The sequence below is a fragment of the Ochotona curzoniae genome, unplaced genomic scaffold (genome assembly GCF_017591425.1).
Source record: "Ochotona curzoniae isolate NIBS_2020 unplaced genomic scaffold, NIBS_Ocur_1.0 contig_3432, whole genome shotgun sequence".
NCBI lineage: Eukaryota > Metazoa > Chordata > Mammalia > Lagomorpha > Ochotonidae > Ochotona > Ochotona curzoniae.
In genome coordinates this window covers 3,109,071-3,126,797 of record NW_024465859.1, presented here as the reverse complement: position 1 = coordinate 3,126,797, position 17,727 = coordinate 3,109,071, and the positions used below count along the sequence as shown (strand labels likewise).

Sequence of the window (17,727 nt, the reverse complement as noted above, 5' to 3'; positions counted from 1 at the left end):
CCACATGGCTGACAGGGACCCTAATACTTGGGCCATCATCTGTTGTATCCCAGAGTACACACTAGCAGGAAGCTGGACTGAAAAGATTCAAGTTAGAATGCCACAAGAGATAGGGGCTTCCAGGTGGCAACTTAACCACTGTACCAAGCCCCTTACAAAATAACGAACTGATTTTAAATTCATTTCATAAATACGGACATTTTGGCTCTTAGATGATGAGTGTGCCAGAGCCATGAAGTTTGGCTGGTGATGAGGAATATGAACTGTCTGAACCACAAATTACCTTAGACTTCAGGCCAATGGTTTCCTTTTCGGTTGATGATAGGGGTAAACTGCATGGAATCATGACTTTTCTGAATTGGATTCATAGCAGAGAATACAACTCCTGATCAATTGAATCTTAACTTTCTTAAGTGTTCAAGCAATACTTCCCAAATGTTTCAAAACTAAGGACATTTTTACTTTTTTAAACTCCATGATTTGAAGTATTAACAAATATGGTAGTAGCTGCCCTTTATCGGCAAGCCATTCGGAGAGATTTCTCTAGAGTTCTTAAACAAATCTGTCATATTTCTGACTTCTTTGGTACAGATGAGGGATTCACTGTTGTAGCTGTACAACCACTCCAAGCAGCAACAATCCACCAGGGCTCTATCATATTTTGTTACAAAATTACATTATTTAGATACAATGCAGAAAGGATTTATTAGCAAATGGCCTAGCTCTCCCACTTCTGCATCTATAACCAAAAGAAATACAATCTGCAAATGAGATAGTGACCTTACTCCCATATTGATGCAGCACAATCTACAATAGCAAAGACATGGAAATAACCCAGAAATCTGTTCAAACAGGAGTGGATAAAGGAACTATCATATATCTACCCTGTGAAATACTAATCAGCTATCAAAAAGATAAATTCTACCATTTGTAACCAAATGGTCCAAACTTGAAAGTTTTGTGCTCAGTAAAATAAGCCAATCCCCAACGGACAAATACATATGTTGTCTCTGATATAAAGCAACCTCAGGCAAAACAGGTGATCGATAGATATATAGGTAAACATGTATATGCATAACTCATCTAGAGGAACTGTCCAATGGAGACTAGCATACCGGGAAGATACAGTGCAGTATGCATCTCCACTCCTGAGTAAAAAGGAGGACAGAGGGCTCCCACTGGAACTGTTAAATATATCTTGACAATAGGATGCTGGACTTTCTACCATGGTTTATGCCTGCAATGTCAGGATACACTTAATTAGCAGAAATGATGGACCTGAGACTGTTGTTGAAGGGCTACATTTATTGTAATAATTTAGGGAAAAATAGTGGTGGAAAAAGAACCAGAATGGTGAAAGGGGAAATCCCTGAGTCTGTGGAAATGAAATATGAAAAATATCAATTGAAAAAAAATGAGAAAGTAAAATGAATAATTTTTTATGTAAACATTAAGAAATAACTTATTATTTTAGTTAACCTAAACATGTATATAAGTGTACATTTTACACATGTCAGTGTGTATGTGTGTACATATATGCAGAATATTAGCAATTAAGAGTAAAGAAGCATTTTTCTATTGAGTCAATGGAAAACCTCATGTTTTATTGAGTTCATGTACATTTGCCATTGATAGAAGCACACATTGCATTATGCCTTCTAAGATACTGAAGCTAGCCTACAAATTTCTATGATCATAAGATTCAGCGATCTGAATAGCTCACAGAAGAGGGCAACTTTGTTACATTATTATAAAAATTAATCCCTGTTGATAATGTATTCCTGGACTTTATATTACAATGGGTTAAATAACAAACCTCAGTACTTACTCCTCATATATCTTTGGCTCCAAGGACAGACCAAAACTTATGATTTGCTTTCCACCAAGGTTTCCAGTGAAATTCTAGGAGTTACAGAAGGGGCTACTAAACGCTTCCTATAAAAACAAAGTCCTTCAAACGAAGCAAGGCATAATAAGCACGAGCTTTTTTCTGAAGGAAAATGATGGGAGAGGAATGACAGATGGTGCTTGCTAGAAATTTTAATTAAACCTGTGAGTGAAAAAGTCTGAATCAGGCCGTGTGGTGGCTGTACTCGTCCCTGACCTGCTACAACAGCAGAGGCGGTGACAAGTGCCAGGAAATACATACTCTGTGACAACAGTCATAATATTCTTGAATTTCATTTAATCTAGCTCTCCACGAGGCCTTGTTCTGAAGAGCCTTCTAGCGGCTCCCAATCCCTACCCCATCTCAGTGAACAGCTCACTATACTAAGCAATCTCCTCTCTGTTGCTTGGTGACGTGATCATGTGGCCCATAGGGAGTCTTGTTTGTGTAAAAAGGCAACATATCCTACCATTCTGAACTTCTAATTTGGTTAACGAAATTAAGGCTCCATGTTTGATTTCTCCAGAAACGATGAGAATTCCTTGCCAATCACAGCAGTATCAAATGTGTGCCCCATCTTACCCTGCCAACTTCACCAGAAAAGCACTAAGAATTTGCTGCACTTTTTTCATCCATGTCTTCACACGCTCTATTCTCAGACTTTGATAAGTCTTTGGGGGCAGAGGAAAGAACTTTGGATTTAACTCAACATGAGCATGGCTTAGTCGTGACTTCAGGCATTTCTTGGGCAGCCCTCCTTAGTTTCTGCAAGAGGACTGTTACAGAAAGAGTATACTCAGCCCTGTCTCTGCTTCCTTGCTAAAGAAGAGACTAGATCCAACGTGTGTTCTCAACCATTGTCATCCAGTTGCTACGGTTCCCTTATCAGCACTACGTTGATTCATGTGTCATGTCCTGGAACCTCCAAGACTATGTGATGAATAAACTTACTCTCATTATAAAGTTAGTTGCTTCAGCTATGCTGTTGCAGTGGTGTACAACACACTCAGATATTAAATGAATAAGCTGCTTTGACTAAATTTTTCCATGTTTCTCAACTATGGTTAATCCTTCACTATACTTTATGAAAGTTGAACATGTAGACAGCTGATGAAATATTATCTTGACTCTGAGTCTAAATGAACCTTCTAATAAGTAAATGCAGCTCATTGAACATGCTATTTTTTATTAAAACCATCCTTGACCTGAACGTTCCCTGCATGAATTACATAAAAAAACAAAAGAAAAACAAATGTCACCACACAGAATAATATTGCATTTTAGTATTCATTACTCCTGTTTCTTCGGAATGAAAGCCTTAAGTGGAAGGCTCAAATAAGCTGGACGGCACTCAGAATGTCTGGGCTCGGGCATGATGCGGTAGCCTAGCGCCTAAAGCCCTTGCCTTTCACACATCAGGATCCATATGGGCATTGGTTCCAGTCCTGGTAGCCCTGCTTCCCATCCAGCTCCTGGCTTGTGGCCTGGCAAAGCAGTCGAGGACAGCCCAAGGCTTTGGGAACCTGTTCCCACGTGGTAGACCAGAAGAAGCTCCTGGCTCCTGGCTTTGGATCAGCTTAGCTCCAGTTGATGTAGCCACTTGGGGAGAGAATCATCGCACATGGAAGATCTTCCTCTCTGTTTCTCCTCCTTTCTGTATATCTGACTTTCCAATAAAAATAAAACAAATCTTAAAATAAAAAATGCCTGGGCTCTGTGAGGTGTATCTGTCCTCCTGCTAAAGATTTAGTCAGCTCCTGGTATCTCTTCACTTCCTCCACAGCAACAGAAACTGAATCTGAACACACAGCTGCCCAGAGTAAAAATTATTTTCCGAATCTCCCCTGCAGCTGGGTGTGACTGCATGTCTAAATTGCAGTAATTGAGATTTAAGCAAGAATCGGGTGATAGCTTCCAGAGACTTCCCTTAGTGGCACACAGCTTTCATCCTCCCTTCCATTTTTCTGCCTGAGAAACACAATCACCCTGAACCACATGTGTGTATGAGGCCCGCCATTATTGCCAGCCATATATTGAGCTGGGAGCATTATGTTTCTGGGGCTTCAAGGAGCAGTGCCATCAGACCAGTCTTAGACAAACGTGATAGAGAATACATTTTGCCTTCCAAGCAATCACAGCTTTATTTGGTTAACTCACATTCAGTTCTTACCCTAATGAATGAAATCATATTTTCACATTTTTGGAGATCCTCAAACTTCAGAATCTTTGCATTATATTTTAGTGATACATTTGTTTCTTTTAGCTCAGCCTGTTGGATATACATGTGTCAGCAATTCTCACAGGCCAAGCAATGCCCTTGAGAGTATACCACACTGGAGACAAAGAAATGGAGGATTCCAGTGTAAGTTGTATCCTCAAGGTCAGTAACAATGCAGAACACTTACAGCTTGATGAATATTTTAAGGGAAGTACATAAGTGTATAGGATTGGTGCCCCTGAATAGGAAACATACACCGATGGTGGGTCAACTAAGGAGAGAAAGGGTCTGTTGGAGATAAGGGCATGTGGAAGAACAGCCAAACACAATCAAATGAAACAATAAAACAAATGAAATGAAATAAATAAAATAAAATAATGCACATAGACATGCGGGGCATTAAACAGAGGGAAAGTACCTTCCAGAAAGAAAACCTGTATTTTCAAAGGCTCTCACGGTATTCAAAGAAGTCGCACGGTATTGCCAGAGCAAAGGAAGGGAGATGCTAGGCTGAAGTGTGGGTGTGGTCCCCAAATTCTCATTATCTCTATAGTCCATGATCCCTTTCCGGACTCAAATAGAGAGGGGTGGGGAGGAGAATGTAAAGAATGATCAGTATTCAGAAAAAGAAAACCTCCAGGACACATTTTTCAGAATTTTCTTGTGGGTGGAGGGAAAGAATTCAAACCCACACTAAAGAATTAAAGTATTCCACTATTTCTACCCCAAACATAAGATACTGAAGTTAAAAGATAACACTTAATGGGATCATTGTTTTTGCCCCAGTTTATATAGGAATGAAAAGACCAAACTAAAATATGCAAGTCATCCCTCTCAACAGAACCCGTTTTGTTCACTTCTTTCCTAATCCTTCTCATTTGCAAAAATAAATACATATACTTGCCCCTTTTCACAGAGCTGCCTCTCAGAATATTTTCCTTTGTTTCTGACATTAAAAAAAAGATTAGCTAGTTTTATAAAAATAATGTACATACACATACTTTTAACACCTTAGAGATAATGAGTAAAAGCCTGGGGAGACTTGTACATGGGCTTAATTAAGCCAGAAAGACACTAGAGGGCACGTATTGTTTTTAAACCTGTTACAGATTTCACACCCGGACAACGACTAGCATTATAAACATGTCTGCCTGAACTGGTCTCATTATTCAGAATTGCTAAAATATAAGCTAAAAATACTACACTGCTCCACAACTGATACAAACAACACACTGCTCTTCCAGTCCGCATCAAATCTCAATCCTTATCACTCAGGTCTCACTTCCCATGCCACCTCTTTGGAGAGGTCATCCATAAAAGCTCTAAGCCAAACAAATCCTGAAACCCTTAACTGAGCTTCCTCCATGCATTCGCCAGAACTCAGATTTTGCATCTGCTTCAGTGGAAAGAATTCATTAAAAAGCACAATTATTAAATGGAGTGGGATGCTTTCCTTATTACCTATTGATAATAAGCTGTGGGATATCTCATTTGTATTGCAGAAGAGTTGCAGAGTTTTTAACTAATTTGGGCAAGGTATGCAGCACATTGACACTAAAATATTAGAAGTCAGGAATGCTTCTTAGATATAAGTACTCTTGTGAACTAAATTGCTCCTGGGAAAAGGGGTAAATTAAAAATATGACTTTCTCTGTCGCCTCTTTTCTCTATTCCATTATAACTCAATCAACCCTATCCTGAAAAATATTAACATTGTGGCTCATTTTTTCCATTCCTTCTGCTCATATTTCAGCTAATACTGACATTGTGAACAGTTCTGGTAGCTCCCAACAACAGCACTCTCCTAATTTCTTTCTGCTCCAACCTATAATTCTCTAAATAAAGCTCTACCAAATTAGTGTTCTAAGTGTCTGTTTTATCATAATACTGCTTAATACCTCCAATTACTTTCTAATGAATTAAGGCTAAAGCAACGTTTTTGTTGTTTACTTTTGTACTCAAGACTGTCTTCAGGTTTCTTTCTCCTAGTATGCCCTGCCTCAGTCTCTAGGTAGTCTCCAAACTGCTGAACTAACGCTTCCTGAACTTTCTCTTATGCTTACCCTAGTCTCCAGAATTGTCCCCCTACTCAATCTGTATATAGTCCCTAGTAGAGAGTAATTTTCACCTTCTCTATCAAAACTTTTCAGAAAAACCCAGTATACATTGATCCAACCTGTCTAAATCCATGAATGCCTAGAAGAGTGCCTGGATCATTACAAATGCTTTGAAATTTTTTGCCAGGTAAAATAATTGACCTGAAGTCTTAAGCCAACTCTATCTCATGGCAACTTTCCATTTGTTTTATTTTATTTATGTTGTTTACTTGTGAGCCTCTTTTAAACTGTACATGTGAGGTCTTAAGCAACAAATCTGATTAAACATCCTTAAACACAACTCCTACTCCACATGCTTTAACCACATGAGCTAAATGTCAGAGTATTATTGATAAACTTGTACACTCAGATTTGTTGTCTGATTTAGGCAATGCAGACAACTCCACATAATCAACTCAACTTGCAGATCTTACTAGAGACAACATTTGAAATTCAGATGCCAGTACATCCTACTCTTCAGCTAATGTTTCCCAGACAGCTGACATATCATGGATTTGCCCATTGTGAAAAGAAATCGTCAATCTGAGCCATTTCTTCTTGGAATTATGACTGCATTCTCTATTAACCTCTATGATCGTCATGAAACTGCAATCAGACTTTTATGGAATGCTAACTCAGATGCATACCCAATTAGATAGCTAGGATATAACTTAGTAAAAAAATATTGTCCATACTCTTTAGGGCAGCATACACCAAAGACTTACTAGCCAATGCTACATGTATTCAGTGCTGAGTATCACCATTTAATAAAAGACATGAACATGCAGAGAAAAATATCACTTAATGAAGGATGGATTTTATGAAGGCTATCACCTGGCATGTCAAACAGTATAGTAATTACTGAATCTATCAGTTTCAGAAGTTTTGTAAATCTTTTATTTTGTAAATACGTAATATAGAATTTAACTTTCATGTCATTATATACTTCTAGAAAGATGGATGCATAATATTGACAACTTACTCTTAGATATTGGTCTAACTGAATAATGACATCTACCCCCAATTTTTCTATTCAAAAATATCACATCTATCATCTCATTTCCTCATAATCCTTTTCTGTTTTATTTCTTTTTAGTAAATTAGATGAGTTTACATACTTACTGTTTAGTGTTAGTGATCAACAGATTATGGCAAACAGGACAAATGTTACCCTCATCTTGTATCTTTAAATAATGTGTTGTTGGAATATAGCTATGTTAACTCATTACCAATTGTACCTCAACGAGTAGAGTGAAGTAGTTATGACAGAGACTCTATTCCATAAAGTCCAAAATAAATATATACGGATTTGTACTACCTTATCCTTGGTCTGTAGCTTTGTTCCTTGTCTTCCCCATCCCAAGAGACTATTGAAAGAGACTATTTTGTCTAATACTGTGACACCAGTGCCTGGCACATAGTAGGTGCTTAACATGTGTTGCTATCAGGTCACAGAGTTAATAGGAAGATAATAAATTGTATTAACATGCATCCAAACTTCTGACTTTAGCCACACATCTGGAATCTCTGTTTTCTGGGTATATATGTAATGAAGTCACTTAAAGAAATTTGCAAATGGCCAAAGAATACTCAGGAGAGGACTTTTGGCCCAAGGAGCAGTTTTACTATAAATGCCTTGGTCTCACTGAAAGACTCACAGGGGCAGAGTGGTGTGTTTTTATGGTCCTGCTATGCTAAATAAAACAAGCACTAAATCACTGGGCAGGCCCGAAACTGAGAATCTGGGTAACATCTGGAGAATGAGAGCTTAGGGTAACAAATTTCCAAAAACTTGTTGATAGGAGCAACACTATATGCACTGTTATTAATTTATTCTACTCCCGTCAATTGATATTACCCAGAAGTTTTCTTTAAAAAAAGAGTAAGAAACTACAGCTGTAAAATACAGAAACACCATTTCCTAATATTCTCCTTTAGTTTCTGTAAACAGCCTACAATCTTATTCTACGTAATAATCTCACTCAACAAAACCTTTTTATGCAAGTTGAAATTCTGATCCACTGGAACCAAATACCTCAATGCCAGCACGATGTGTCAGAACAAGGTAAGATGAACATGTTAATGCTTCCATTTTACATAATCTATGCACCATGACAGAAAGCCTCACTCAGAATGTGTGTTCCTGGGAATTTAGCAAATGGGACTCCACTCTCAGGTGTTACTGTCATGATCCACCACTCAACATATCCGATCCAGCAGCACAGTGTTCCTACAATTTTGTACCCTTTCAATTTATTCTCTGCACCGTAGCCCACATGTTTTAGGAATCCACTCATAACTCTTCCATTTAAAAAAATTATTTGGAATGTCCTTATCGACTCCAGGAAGAAGCCAGATAACTTCTAGCGCAAACAAAGGTGCTCTTCATGAATTGAGAACATCTCATTAGCCCCTGCTCACTTTATCCTCAGTTGTGAAAGTAATGTGTACTGCTAATAATTTTGAAAGCATAGCCTATTTGTTTCTAGGCCAGTCCTTGCTAATGCAGATGCAAAGCCAGTGTGGGATTGCCCATGGGCATGCATCCCTGCTACTCAAGTGAGAGATCAGAGTGGAGTTCTGGATCCTGGTTTTGGACTAGCCTAGACTTTTCTGCAGTTTGGGGCAGTGGATCAGTACATTGAATTTTTCCCTCTTCTTCATCTTCTCTCTCTCTCTCTCTCTCTCTCTCTCTGTTGCTCTGACACTTAAATCAACATTAAAAAACCATGATTATTAAATGAAAATAATTGATAGAACAAATGCTAACAGAGGCCTGCATTGTAGGACTTTGGCATGGTCGGTTATGCTGTTGCCTATGACCCTGGCATCCCCTATGGAGTCCAGCTTGAGTCCCGGATGATCCCCTTCCAGCCCAGCTCTCTGCTAATGCACATGGGAAAGCAGCAGCATATGGTAAGGATATGGTTTTCTGTTAACCACAAGGAAACTCCAGTTGAAGATCCAGGCTCCGAATACCAGTCAGGCCTATTTCTACCCATTGCAGCCACTCGAAGAGTAAACCAGCAGAAGGAAAATCTTTCTTTCTAATGCTACTTTTCAAACATATAAAATAAATAGTTTTAAAAATTGAATGTAAAAGGCCCAGCATGGTAGCCTAGTGACTAAAGTCCTTACCTTGTCTTGAATGCATCAGGATCCCATATGGGCATCAGTTCTAATCCCGGCAGCCCCGCTTCCTGTCTAGCTCCCTGCATGTGTCCTGGGAAACTAGTCAAGGACAGCCCAAAGCCTTGGGACCCTGCACCCACATGGGAGATCCAGAAAGGACTTCTGGGTCCTGGCTGTTTGGAGAGTGATTCAATGGGCGGAAGCTCTTCCTCTCTGCCTCTCCTCTGTATATCTGACTTTCCAATAAAAAATAAAATATATCTTTAAAAAAGAATGTAAAACAAAGCAGCTATAACAGGTAATCTTGATTTGGAGAAAATGCCCTTATGCTAAGCTAGTTCCAAAGAGAACAGACAATTAAATCCCACACAGATATGGCAAAATTGAAGTTGGTCTAAACAGAAGAGACAAATTGAAGTGTGGTATTGGACATAAAAAAAAAAACCCACAAAATATTACTAGAACTTAAGCGCTATCTGTGAAAAGACATTCAAAATAAGGCAGATACAAACTTGACACTGGGTATAGCATAGACATAAGTAATGATACTCAGAATACAGACAGCGTGGAAAGTCTCCCATCAAAATCTGACAGGCTAAGATAATTGAGTTTATGCCACAGAAGAATCTGAGTGAAAAAGACCACAGACATATTACATTTACCTCTAGTGGGATGACTAGGAGTTTGGCATTACATATGTAGTCCCTGGCTGTCTCTAAGCTTGCAAACTCTTCTAAATCCTGCCTGCAACCATCTAGGAAGCTCTTAGCGTGGTTCCAAAGTAGAAGAGACAACAGTGCTAAAAGGGGTTTCACCCACTGAAAATCCACTCTCTCACAGAACTGGTAAAGAGCTAACTGATGGTAGCTTTGCTTCAAACTCTTTTTTTTTTTTTTTTTGGACATTCCAAAGTCTCTGAGAAACACAGCAAGCAAGTCTTATTCTCATATTCTCAGTTTTAGTACATTAGTTCCATTTGTGGAAAAAAAAAGAAAGCTTCTGTTTAAATTCTTTATCCAGGAAGAAACAAAAAACAAGGAATCAAGATTGAGATGCCACCTCCAAATGTGACCAAGTATCGTCCCTTACTCTACTCATTCTCAGGGAAAAGAAGGCAAGCAGAGGAAGTGAGGTTTCTAGCTTACCCTGGAAATTGAAACTTTCCTCCAAATAATTAGCATGCCAGCTCCATTGAAACCAATTGTACAAAATCCAGATGCCCATGGAGATTATGCAAAATTTAGAGATTTTATTTGTAGACTTACCCTAAAATATGAATAATTTCCTTTCTAAGATTTACTTATTTTTATCAGAAAGGCAGATAGAGAAAAGGAGATACGGAGAGAAAGATCTTCCATCCCCTGGTTCAGTAGGCTGGATCTGAAGCTGAGTCGATCTGAAGCCAAGAGCCAGCAGCTTCTTCTGGGACTCTTGTGCAGGTTTCGGGTCCCAAGGCTTAGGCTGCCCAAGCAGGGAACTGGATGGAATGTGGAGCAGCTGAGACACGAACAGGATCCCATATGCAAGGCAAGCATTTTTGTCACTGGGTTATCGCACTCGGCCTGATATGAACAATTTCTAGCAGGCTTTTCTGACAATTATACTTTCATCTCTTTAAAAAAAAAAAACAGGCCCCTTTAAAAGGTACTTAATGACAGTCAAGGGTCCAGAATTGTGGGTTAACAGTTTATGATGCCAGCTGCAAAGGCCTTCCATAGGGGCATGATTTGGATCCTGGCTGCTTCACTTCCAATGCAGCACCCTACAAATCGACCCAAAAAAAGCAATAGAAGATGTCCCAATCCTTGGACTCTGTACCCACATTGGAGACCCATACAAAGTTTTTGGCTCCTGATTTTAGTCTGGCCTAACCCCTAGTACCACCTGATACAGCCATATGGAAAATGAAAAACATTTCTTTCTCTCTCATTCTGACTCTGCCTTAAAACAAAATAAATCTTCTAAAAAACATCAAAAATTACTTTTGAATGTGCAAAAAGAGTTGTGTCAATTTAAGTAGTGAAAAGAACAGAGATATTCATTTTATTTGAGGAAAGAAAATGTACCAGTAAACATCTTTCTCCTTAACAAGTAACAGCTAAAAAGTAAAAGAGCTACAGCACCACAAGAAAGAGCAGTCCAATTAACTTTGATGACAAATGGGGCCAAGGATATCTTAGCAAAATCAGGTCCATAGATGTGGGCTTCAGGTTTATTGAATAGTAACCTACCTCATAAGGTATTATGTGATGCTTCTCAACATGTCTAACTCAACCACGAACTCTTATAATTTATAATACATTTTCAAGTTCATTAAAAATTTTTTGAAAATGACATTTTCAGGAAGCACTTTCTTTCCCCTGATTTTCAGCTAATAATGGGAAAAACTAGTTAAATAATTTCATAATATCAGAATAATTAGTAGTGAAATAATAAATCCCGGATGTCAGTGACAACACAGTTGCACATCGTAGGTTTGAAATGGCCTCAGGAGCAGAAATTTGGTAGGGCCATTTAAGCAATAGGAGAAAGAAAGGATGTAGTACTTCATAGATGTGACTATTGCAGTTTCTTGTTTATTGATATAAATGACTTCCCATTTCATTTTTGGAATAGTTAACCTTCATGCTTCCTCAAATTAACACATTCATATGCATGGGTTTCATTCTGCCTATGGATACTAGACATGAAATAAGTTTATTTATTTCCTTGGTGCCAAAATGTTGACTAAAATTTTGATTCCTCTGCATTCATCCCATACTCATTAAGAATTAAAAGAAAAAAAAAATAGTTAGGTATTGAAAGGCAGGGGCCAGAGAAACTGATGCAGAGAGATCTTCTATCCAATAATTCACTTCCCATGGCCAGGTCTGGGCAAGGCCTAATTCAAGAGGCAGAACCTGTATTTGGGTTTCCCTCATGGCCCATCCTCCACTGTTTTCCCAGATGTATTAGCAGGGAGCTTGGTTAGAAGTGGAGCAACTAGGACTTAAACTGGCACTCCAATATGGAATGTTGGCTTCATAGGTGGTGGCTTAATGCACTGTACCACAACACTGGCCTGAAAAATTTCTTAAGTGATGTTGAGAAAATACAAGAAATAAAGTAAATCTCATATGTTTGCTATGAGGGACATACTTCATGTTGTTCCTAAGAATATTCCTAATTATTAGTTACATTAGCTGTAGATTGTTAGGAAAATGTTAGGAAATATAAAAGTGCTTTTTAAGTATCATTGTGAAAAAGGAGTGTCATGACATATACTATCGTCCAAAATGCCTCCTTGTAACCTGGCTCAGCCTAACCTCGCTCCTACTGTGTGGGCAGACAAGGTGATGTTAATTAAGTACCTTATACATTTCCATATAATTCATGACTTCAAGGATTTGCCAAAAACAGGGTTTGACAAAAATACCGATGCCAATACATTGGTAGATAATGGCAAAATATTGTGCAAATCTTTGTCTGAGCATTGCAGCTTCTGAATGAGCTTCTTTGGATCCTTACTCAATGCACAAAACTTAGCAGACACATTTGAAATCAGGTCTACTTTTTACTTGATTTCCAAAACCACCTCACAAAAACTACCTGCTAGTTTCTGCCTCTAATATTGTGTGAGGTGATGTTCTAGAGAAAAAATATCCATAACATTGTATATTGCTGCTGATGTTATGTTGGGGCTTTTAATCGATTGGGATTTTACACTGTTGGCTCTACCTTCAGACCAGAGAAGGTCTCCCCAAGAAGCCGTTGAACTTATCTGGACAATAAGATGCTGGACTCTATGCTTGGTATATGCTTGCAATGAAGGAATCTCAACTGAACTTGAACTGTGGTTATGCAACAAGGTGGAGGAATCCACCATGAGAGGAGGGTTAGGGGAGGGGTGGGGGGAATCACAGTACCTATAAAACTGTATCACATAATACAATGTTATTAATAATAATAATAATAAAAGTAAAAGAACCATCCTGTAGAATGTAAATTAGATATTATTAACTGAGGTAATGAGTAAAACATTGATGGATTGATGTTAAAAAGTATAAGAAAGATGGGGCTGATGTGGTTGTGTTTTGAGTTAATCCTCTCACTGTGGTGACAGCATCCCATATGGTTGCCAGTTTGTATACCAGTTGTTCCACTTCCAATCCTGGTCCCTACTAATGGCCTGGAAGAGCAGTAGAGGATGGCCCAAAACCTTGGGTCACTGGACCGATATGGAAGATATTCCTGGCTCACAACTTCATCAGTCCAGCTCTGGCCGTTGTGAGAATTTGGTGAGCGAGTCAGTGGATGAAAGACTATCTCCCTGTCTCTGTCTCTCTCTGTTTCTCTCTCTCTCTCTCTCTCTCTCACACACACACACACACTTTGATTTTTCAAGTAAAATAAATAGATCATGAAAAAGCATAAGAAAGCACAATACATAATGATGTCTGAAAAACTATCATGCATTTTCATGGAATTAGTAGTCCCATAAAGTTTGTCTGTCGCACATACTAGATTGTAAAACTCTGAACTACAAAGGAAGAATTTCCAATAGCCAGTGAGAGAGAAGGACAAAGTATGAGTGAGACACTGGTCTGCAGAAATTGGAATGTAAAAGAGATGTTGGTATCAGGAAAAGTTGCAATTAGATGAACAAGGCTTAATGTAATGATGTCTTATGGATGTTCCTCTACGGAAGTAGAGCAAATAGTACTAAGCCACCAACTGAGATTTTTTTTTGTAACAATAGGAATTTAAATACATAGGAAATTGAAGGATTCTCATATGTCCTTAAGCCATAACTTACCCAACTATTTTTATCTTGTTCTTTCCAAAATCTATGTAAACTTCCTCAATTTCTTAGCTTGTTTGTATCAGGGTGACAGGGAATGGCAGACTATATAAAGCAATTTCCACCCATGTTTGAAATTAAAGTGTTAATACAAATGAAACTATAATGCACTATTCTAGCAAACTATATATTGATGTGCATGAAGCAGGCCCTGAGGGATCCGGTATTTGGATGAAGAAAGCACCGGCTTGATCTAAAGTCAGGTTTGAATGGTTTTACTAAGGAGTTGAAATTAAAACTTGTCAAATATTAGAGGGAAATGGAAGGGAAAGTAGGAATAATCTAATCATACACAAACCCATATGTTTCATGCAAAAAACAAGGCACTAAATAAAAGATTCCTTATTATGGCAGCATTTTCACCAAACCTGAGGACATTCAATACAAGCTACAGATATTCACATTTTATAAAGTACATTTTTTAATAAAACTGTTGCCTTTTTATGCAACTTGAACCCACGGGAGAACAAGATGTAATTTATTGTGGCAAATAGCTCACAGATTGAGTCTTTGGCTTCCAACAACTCGTCAATAATTCAAGAACATAACACTTTATATATAATTATTTCATTTTTGCTCACTTTTGCAAAACTCATTCACATTATAGAAACTTAGCACATATAAATAAAAAATATTGCTATTGGGAAAATTACAAAAGAATGAAGGCAATCGTAAATTTTGTTTAATACCTATTTTGTAATTTGAGGCAAATAATTCCTAAATTGCACCGAGACAGATGTTCAGCTGAGTGTTGAAGATGGTTAAGGCAACCACATCCTACATCGGAGTTCCTAGGTTTAAATCCTAGCTCCAGCTTTTGATTCCAGCTCCCTGCCAAGGTAGACGCTCTGAGGCAGTATGGGAAGGCTCAAGTAGTCAAAACCCTCCCTCCCACTTTTGAAACCTGGATTAAAATTCCTGATTTCTAGCTGTCACGGCTTTTGTGGACATTTGAAAGGGAGTGAATTAGCAGACATAGACTCAGTCTGTCTGCATCTCTCTCCTCCTCTGCCCCTCCACTGTCAAACTTGTATATGAAGTGGATAAATTTCATTAGTTTCATACGCATTCTTTACAAGTAGAATACTCCTCACCTTCACTCCCTTCCCTACGCCCATTCTCCCCCTTCCTCCTTCTCTTATTTTGCTTTTAGATTTGTCATGGCAGTCTTTCAACTGTCTTTACAAGCACAAACCTAAACCTCCTCCAAGATAAAGAAGCAAGTAGCAAGTACAAAAATGACTGTTGCTCAAGAACATAGACAAGGGCTGTAAATAATTATCAGATCTGAAAATGTCAATTTCACTCATGTACATTATATATCTTATACCCTGTATGCTAGTTACCACATGTTTTTAAACGAACACATGAAAAGCACAATGTATAGCATACAGTTTTCATTTCTAAAACCTCAAGAAATTTCCCTACATGAACTTTAAGGCACACAGAACTTATATCTAAATAGTCTACAACACGATTTAATCTTGATGATCTATTTATGAGTTGGATTACTTTAGCATGGTCACTGATTCTCTGAACTGGAGTTTTCTTTTCACAGAGGTCATGATTCTCAAATGGATAATGATAAGTAAACATTCTTTACAGATCAAGCAAAACTGAGATAACTGTGCTGACATTGAGGAATAAGACAAAACTATTTAAAATGTCATTTATAAATTGTATGATATTCAATTTCAGGGTATTTGTCTTTCAAGAAGCTATGAAAAAAAAGGCACATTGGTTGAAATGACAACATTTTCAGTTTGTAATCGGTCTTAAATTTGAGTTAGTCTATAAATGTGTGAAGAGATACAAAAGCCAACTTCAACTCCCTCTTCATCACATCCCACTCAGAAAGCCTTCTTATATACAACAAAATTAAAAGAATATACTCTTAACCCAGCAGAAACCAGTTGTAAATATAAATTTCTAATTGTAAGAGACTAAGAGTAATCCTTTGTTTCTTCTGGCATAATTTAACTACAGTCAATATATTGAAAATAAAATTAATAAATATGTTGAACAATGTGCAGGTCATTTTTGTATATTGCTGTGTTTTACAATGATTATTGATGTTGCTTTGCAAGACTGTTTCATGTTAAAGTCCACATGCAAATGGATAGCAAGTGAGAATCTACGTGTTAAGAGCTGGTCATTTTTAATGGATATTAAAAAGCTTCCAAAGATAAGTCAAAGAGGCCATATATAAGACATGTACAAACATGTCTTAGACAATTTCTAGGCTGGATTCATGCATATTGAGAGACTTTCAACCTCAAGGGATAGCAGTCAGAAGGTAACAGCCCATCCGCTGAGTTCTCTACAGCAGCTGGTAACTTTACATCCATCTTGGATGCAAGTCCTTTTTGAAGAGACGGGGTTAGGAGGATTTATTAATAAATGCAAAGACCTTCGGGAAATATTTTACCAGAGTACAATTTACTGCAGTTATTAGCCCAGCCTCTGTGAACTGGAATACATGATAAATAAGAATGTCTTTGATGGAAACAGTACACACGTTCTCATGCATGTCACATGTATATTTTCTTTGTGTGTTTATGTGTGTGCATGTAAAATGAAGTGCTTGAATATAACTTAAATGTTATTTATTGTTTGATTGGTTGCTCTTTGTACAAATTAGTGCTTAGTTTTGAAGCAGCTTGCGGAAATCCTCCTATGTTAAACACAGCCATGTTTCTCTTCATATTTAACACTACAAGTGCTGCCAGGGACTTTTCATCTATCAGAAGCAAACATAATCACATTTTTGAAAACAAATATAAACTATTATATAATCTTGAAATCATAATCACTTCTCTTCTGAAGCACTAAAAGAAGGGGAATTTACGTTTAATTTTTAAATAGATTTTCGACCTCCAGCCTCTGAGTAATGGCTGCTTCTGCAGTATTTTCTCTAACATAAATACAGGTTTTCAATTCTCTGCCCCTTGTTTTAAACACCTTTGCATTTTTATGCAACAGTTCATTTTTCACCACTAGGAAAGGTATGTAATTTGAACCAGGCTACATTTCACTCTCACTAAATTAATATGTGTCATAAGAACATAAAATATCTCAACATCACACACTCTCATTGGACCTTGCCCTACAGCAAGTCCCCGAAGACACTGCCATGTCCCGTTGCTATGGCAACAGAGCTCTCTCTTTTGCTACAGTGAGTTGTTTTTTAATATAATCCTAAATAATTTTTATAATAAAGAAGAAATTATACAGAATCAATATTAATGTGTGATCTTTTTATTGCTTTGTAATGATTTAATTCAAAAGTAGGAAAACGAAGTAATCCCACAACACATTAAATCCCTTAACAGACTTCCAATTAAATTATTATGCATTGCCTTTTCTTGAAGCTCATTAAGAAGTGATATTTTTTAAAACTGTGTGGAAAATAACCATAAATTGTTAATGTTAGTATTGAATATGGTATGCTTTTATCCAGCTTGGAAGGTCTATATGAAAATGTCTTAAAGTTGTACTAACTCATCTAAACAATATCTACACTTACTAAACTAAACATGACTGTGCTAGCAAT

At 37.6% G+C, this 17,727-nt stretch overlaps 1 protein-coding gene across 2 annotated transcripts in view; it reads right to left on the bottom strand.

Moving 5' to 3' along the window:
- GAS2 (growth arrest specific 2) overlaps nucleotides 1-17,727 on the bottom strand; it is a 109,629-nt gene that overhangs the window by 21,246 nt on the left and 70,656 nt on the right. Inside the window, exon 7 of one of the 2 annotated variants that reach the window (XM_040980285.1) lies at nucleotides 10,029-10,039. The exons of the other annotated variant lie outside the window; for it this stretch is intronic. Within the exon in view, the coding sequence (XP_040836219.1) occupies nucleotides 10,029-10,039 (11 nt within the window). The remainder of the gene's footprint in view (nucleotides 1-10,028; nucleotides 10,040-17,727) is intronic. 2 annotated transcript variants of the gene reach the window in all.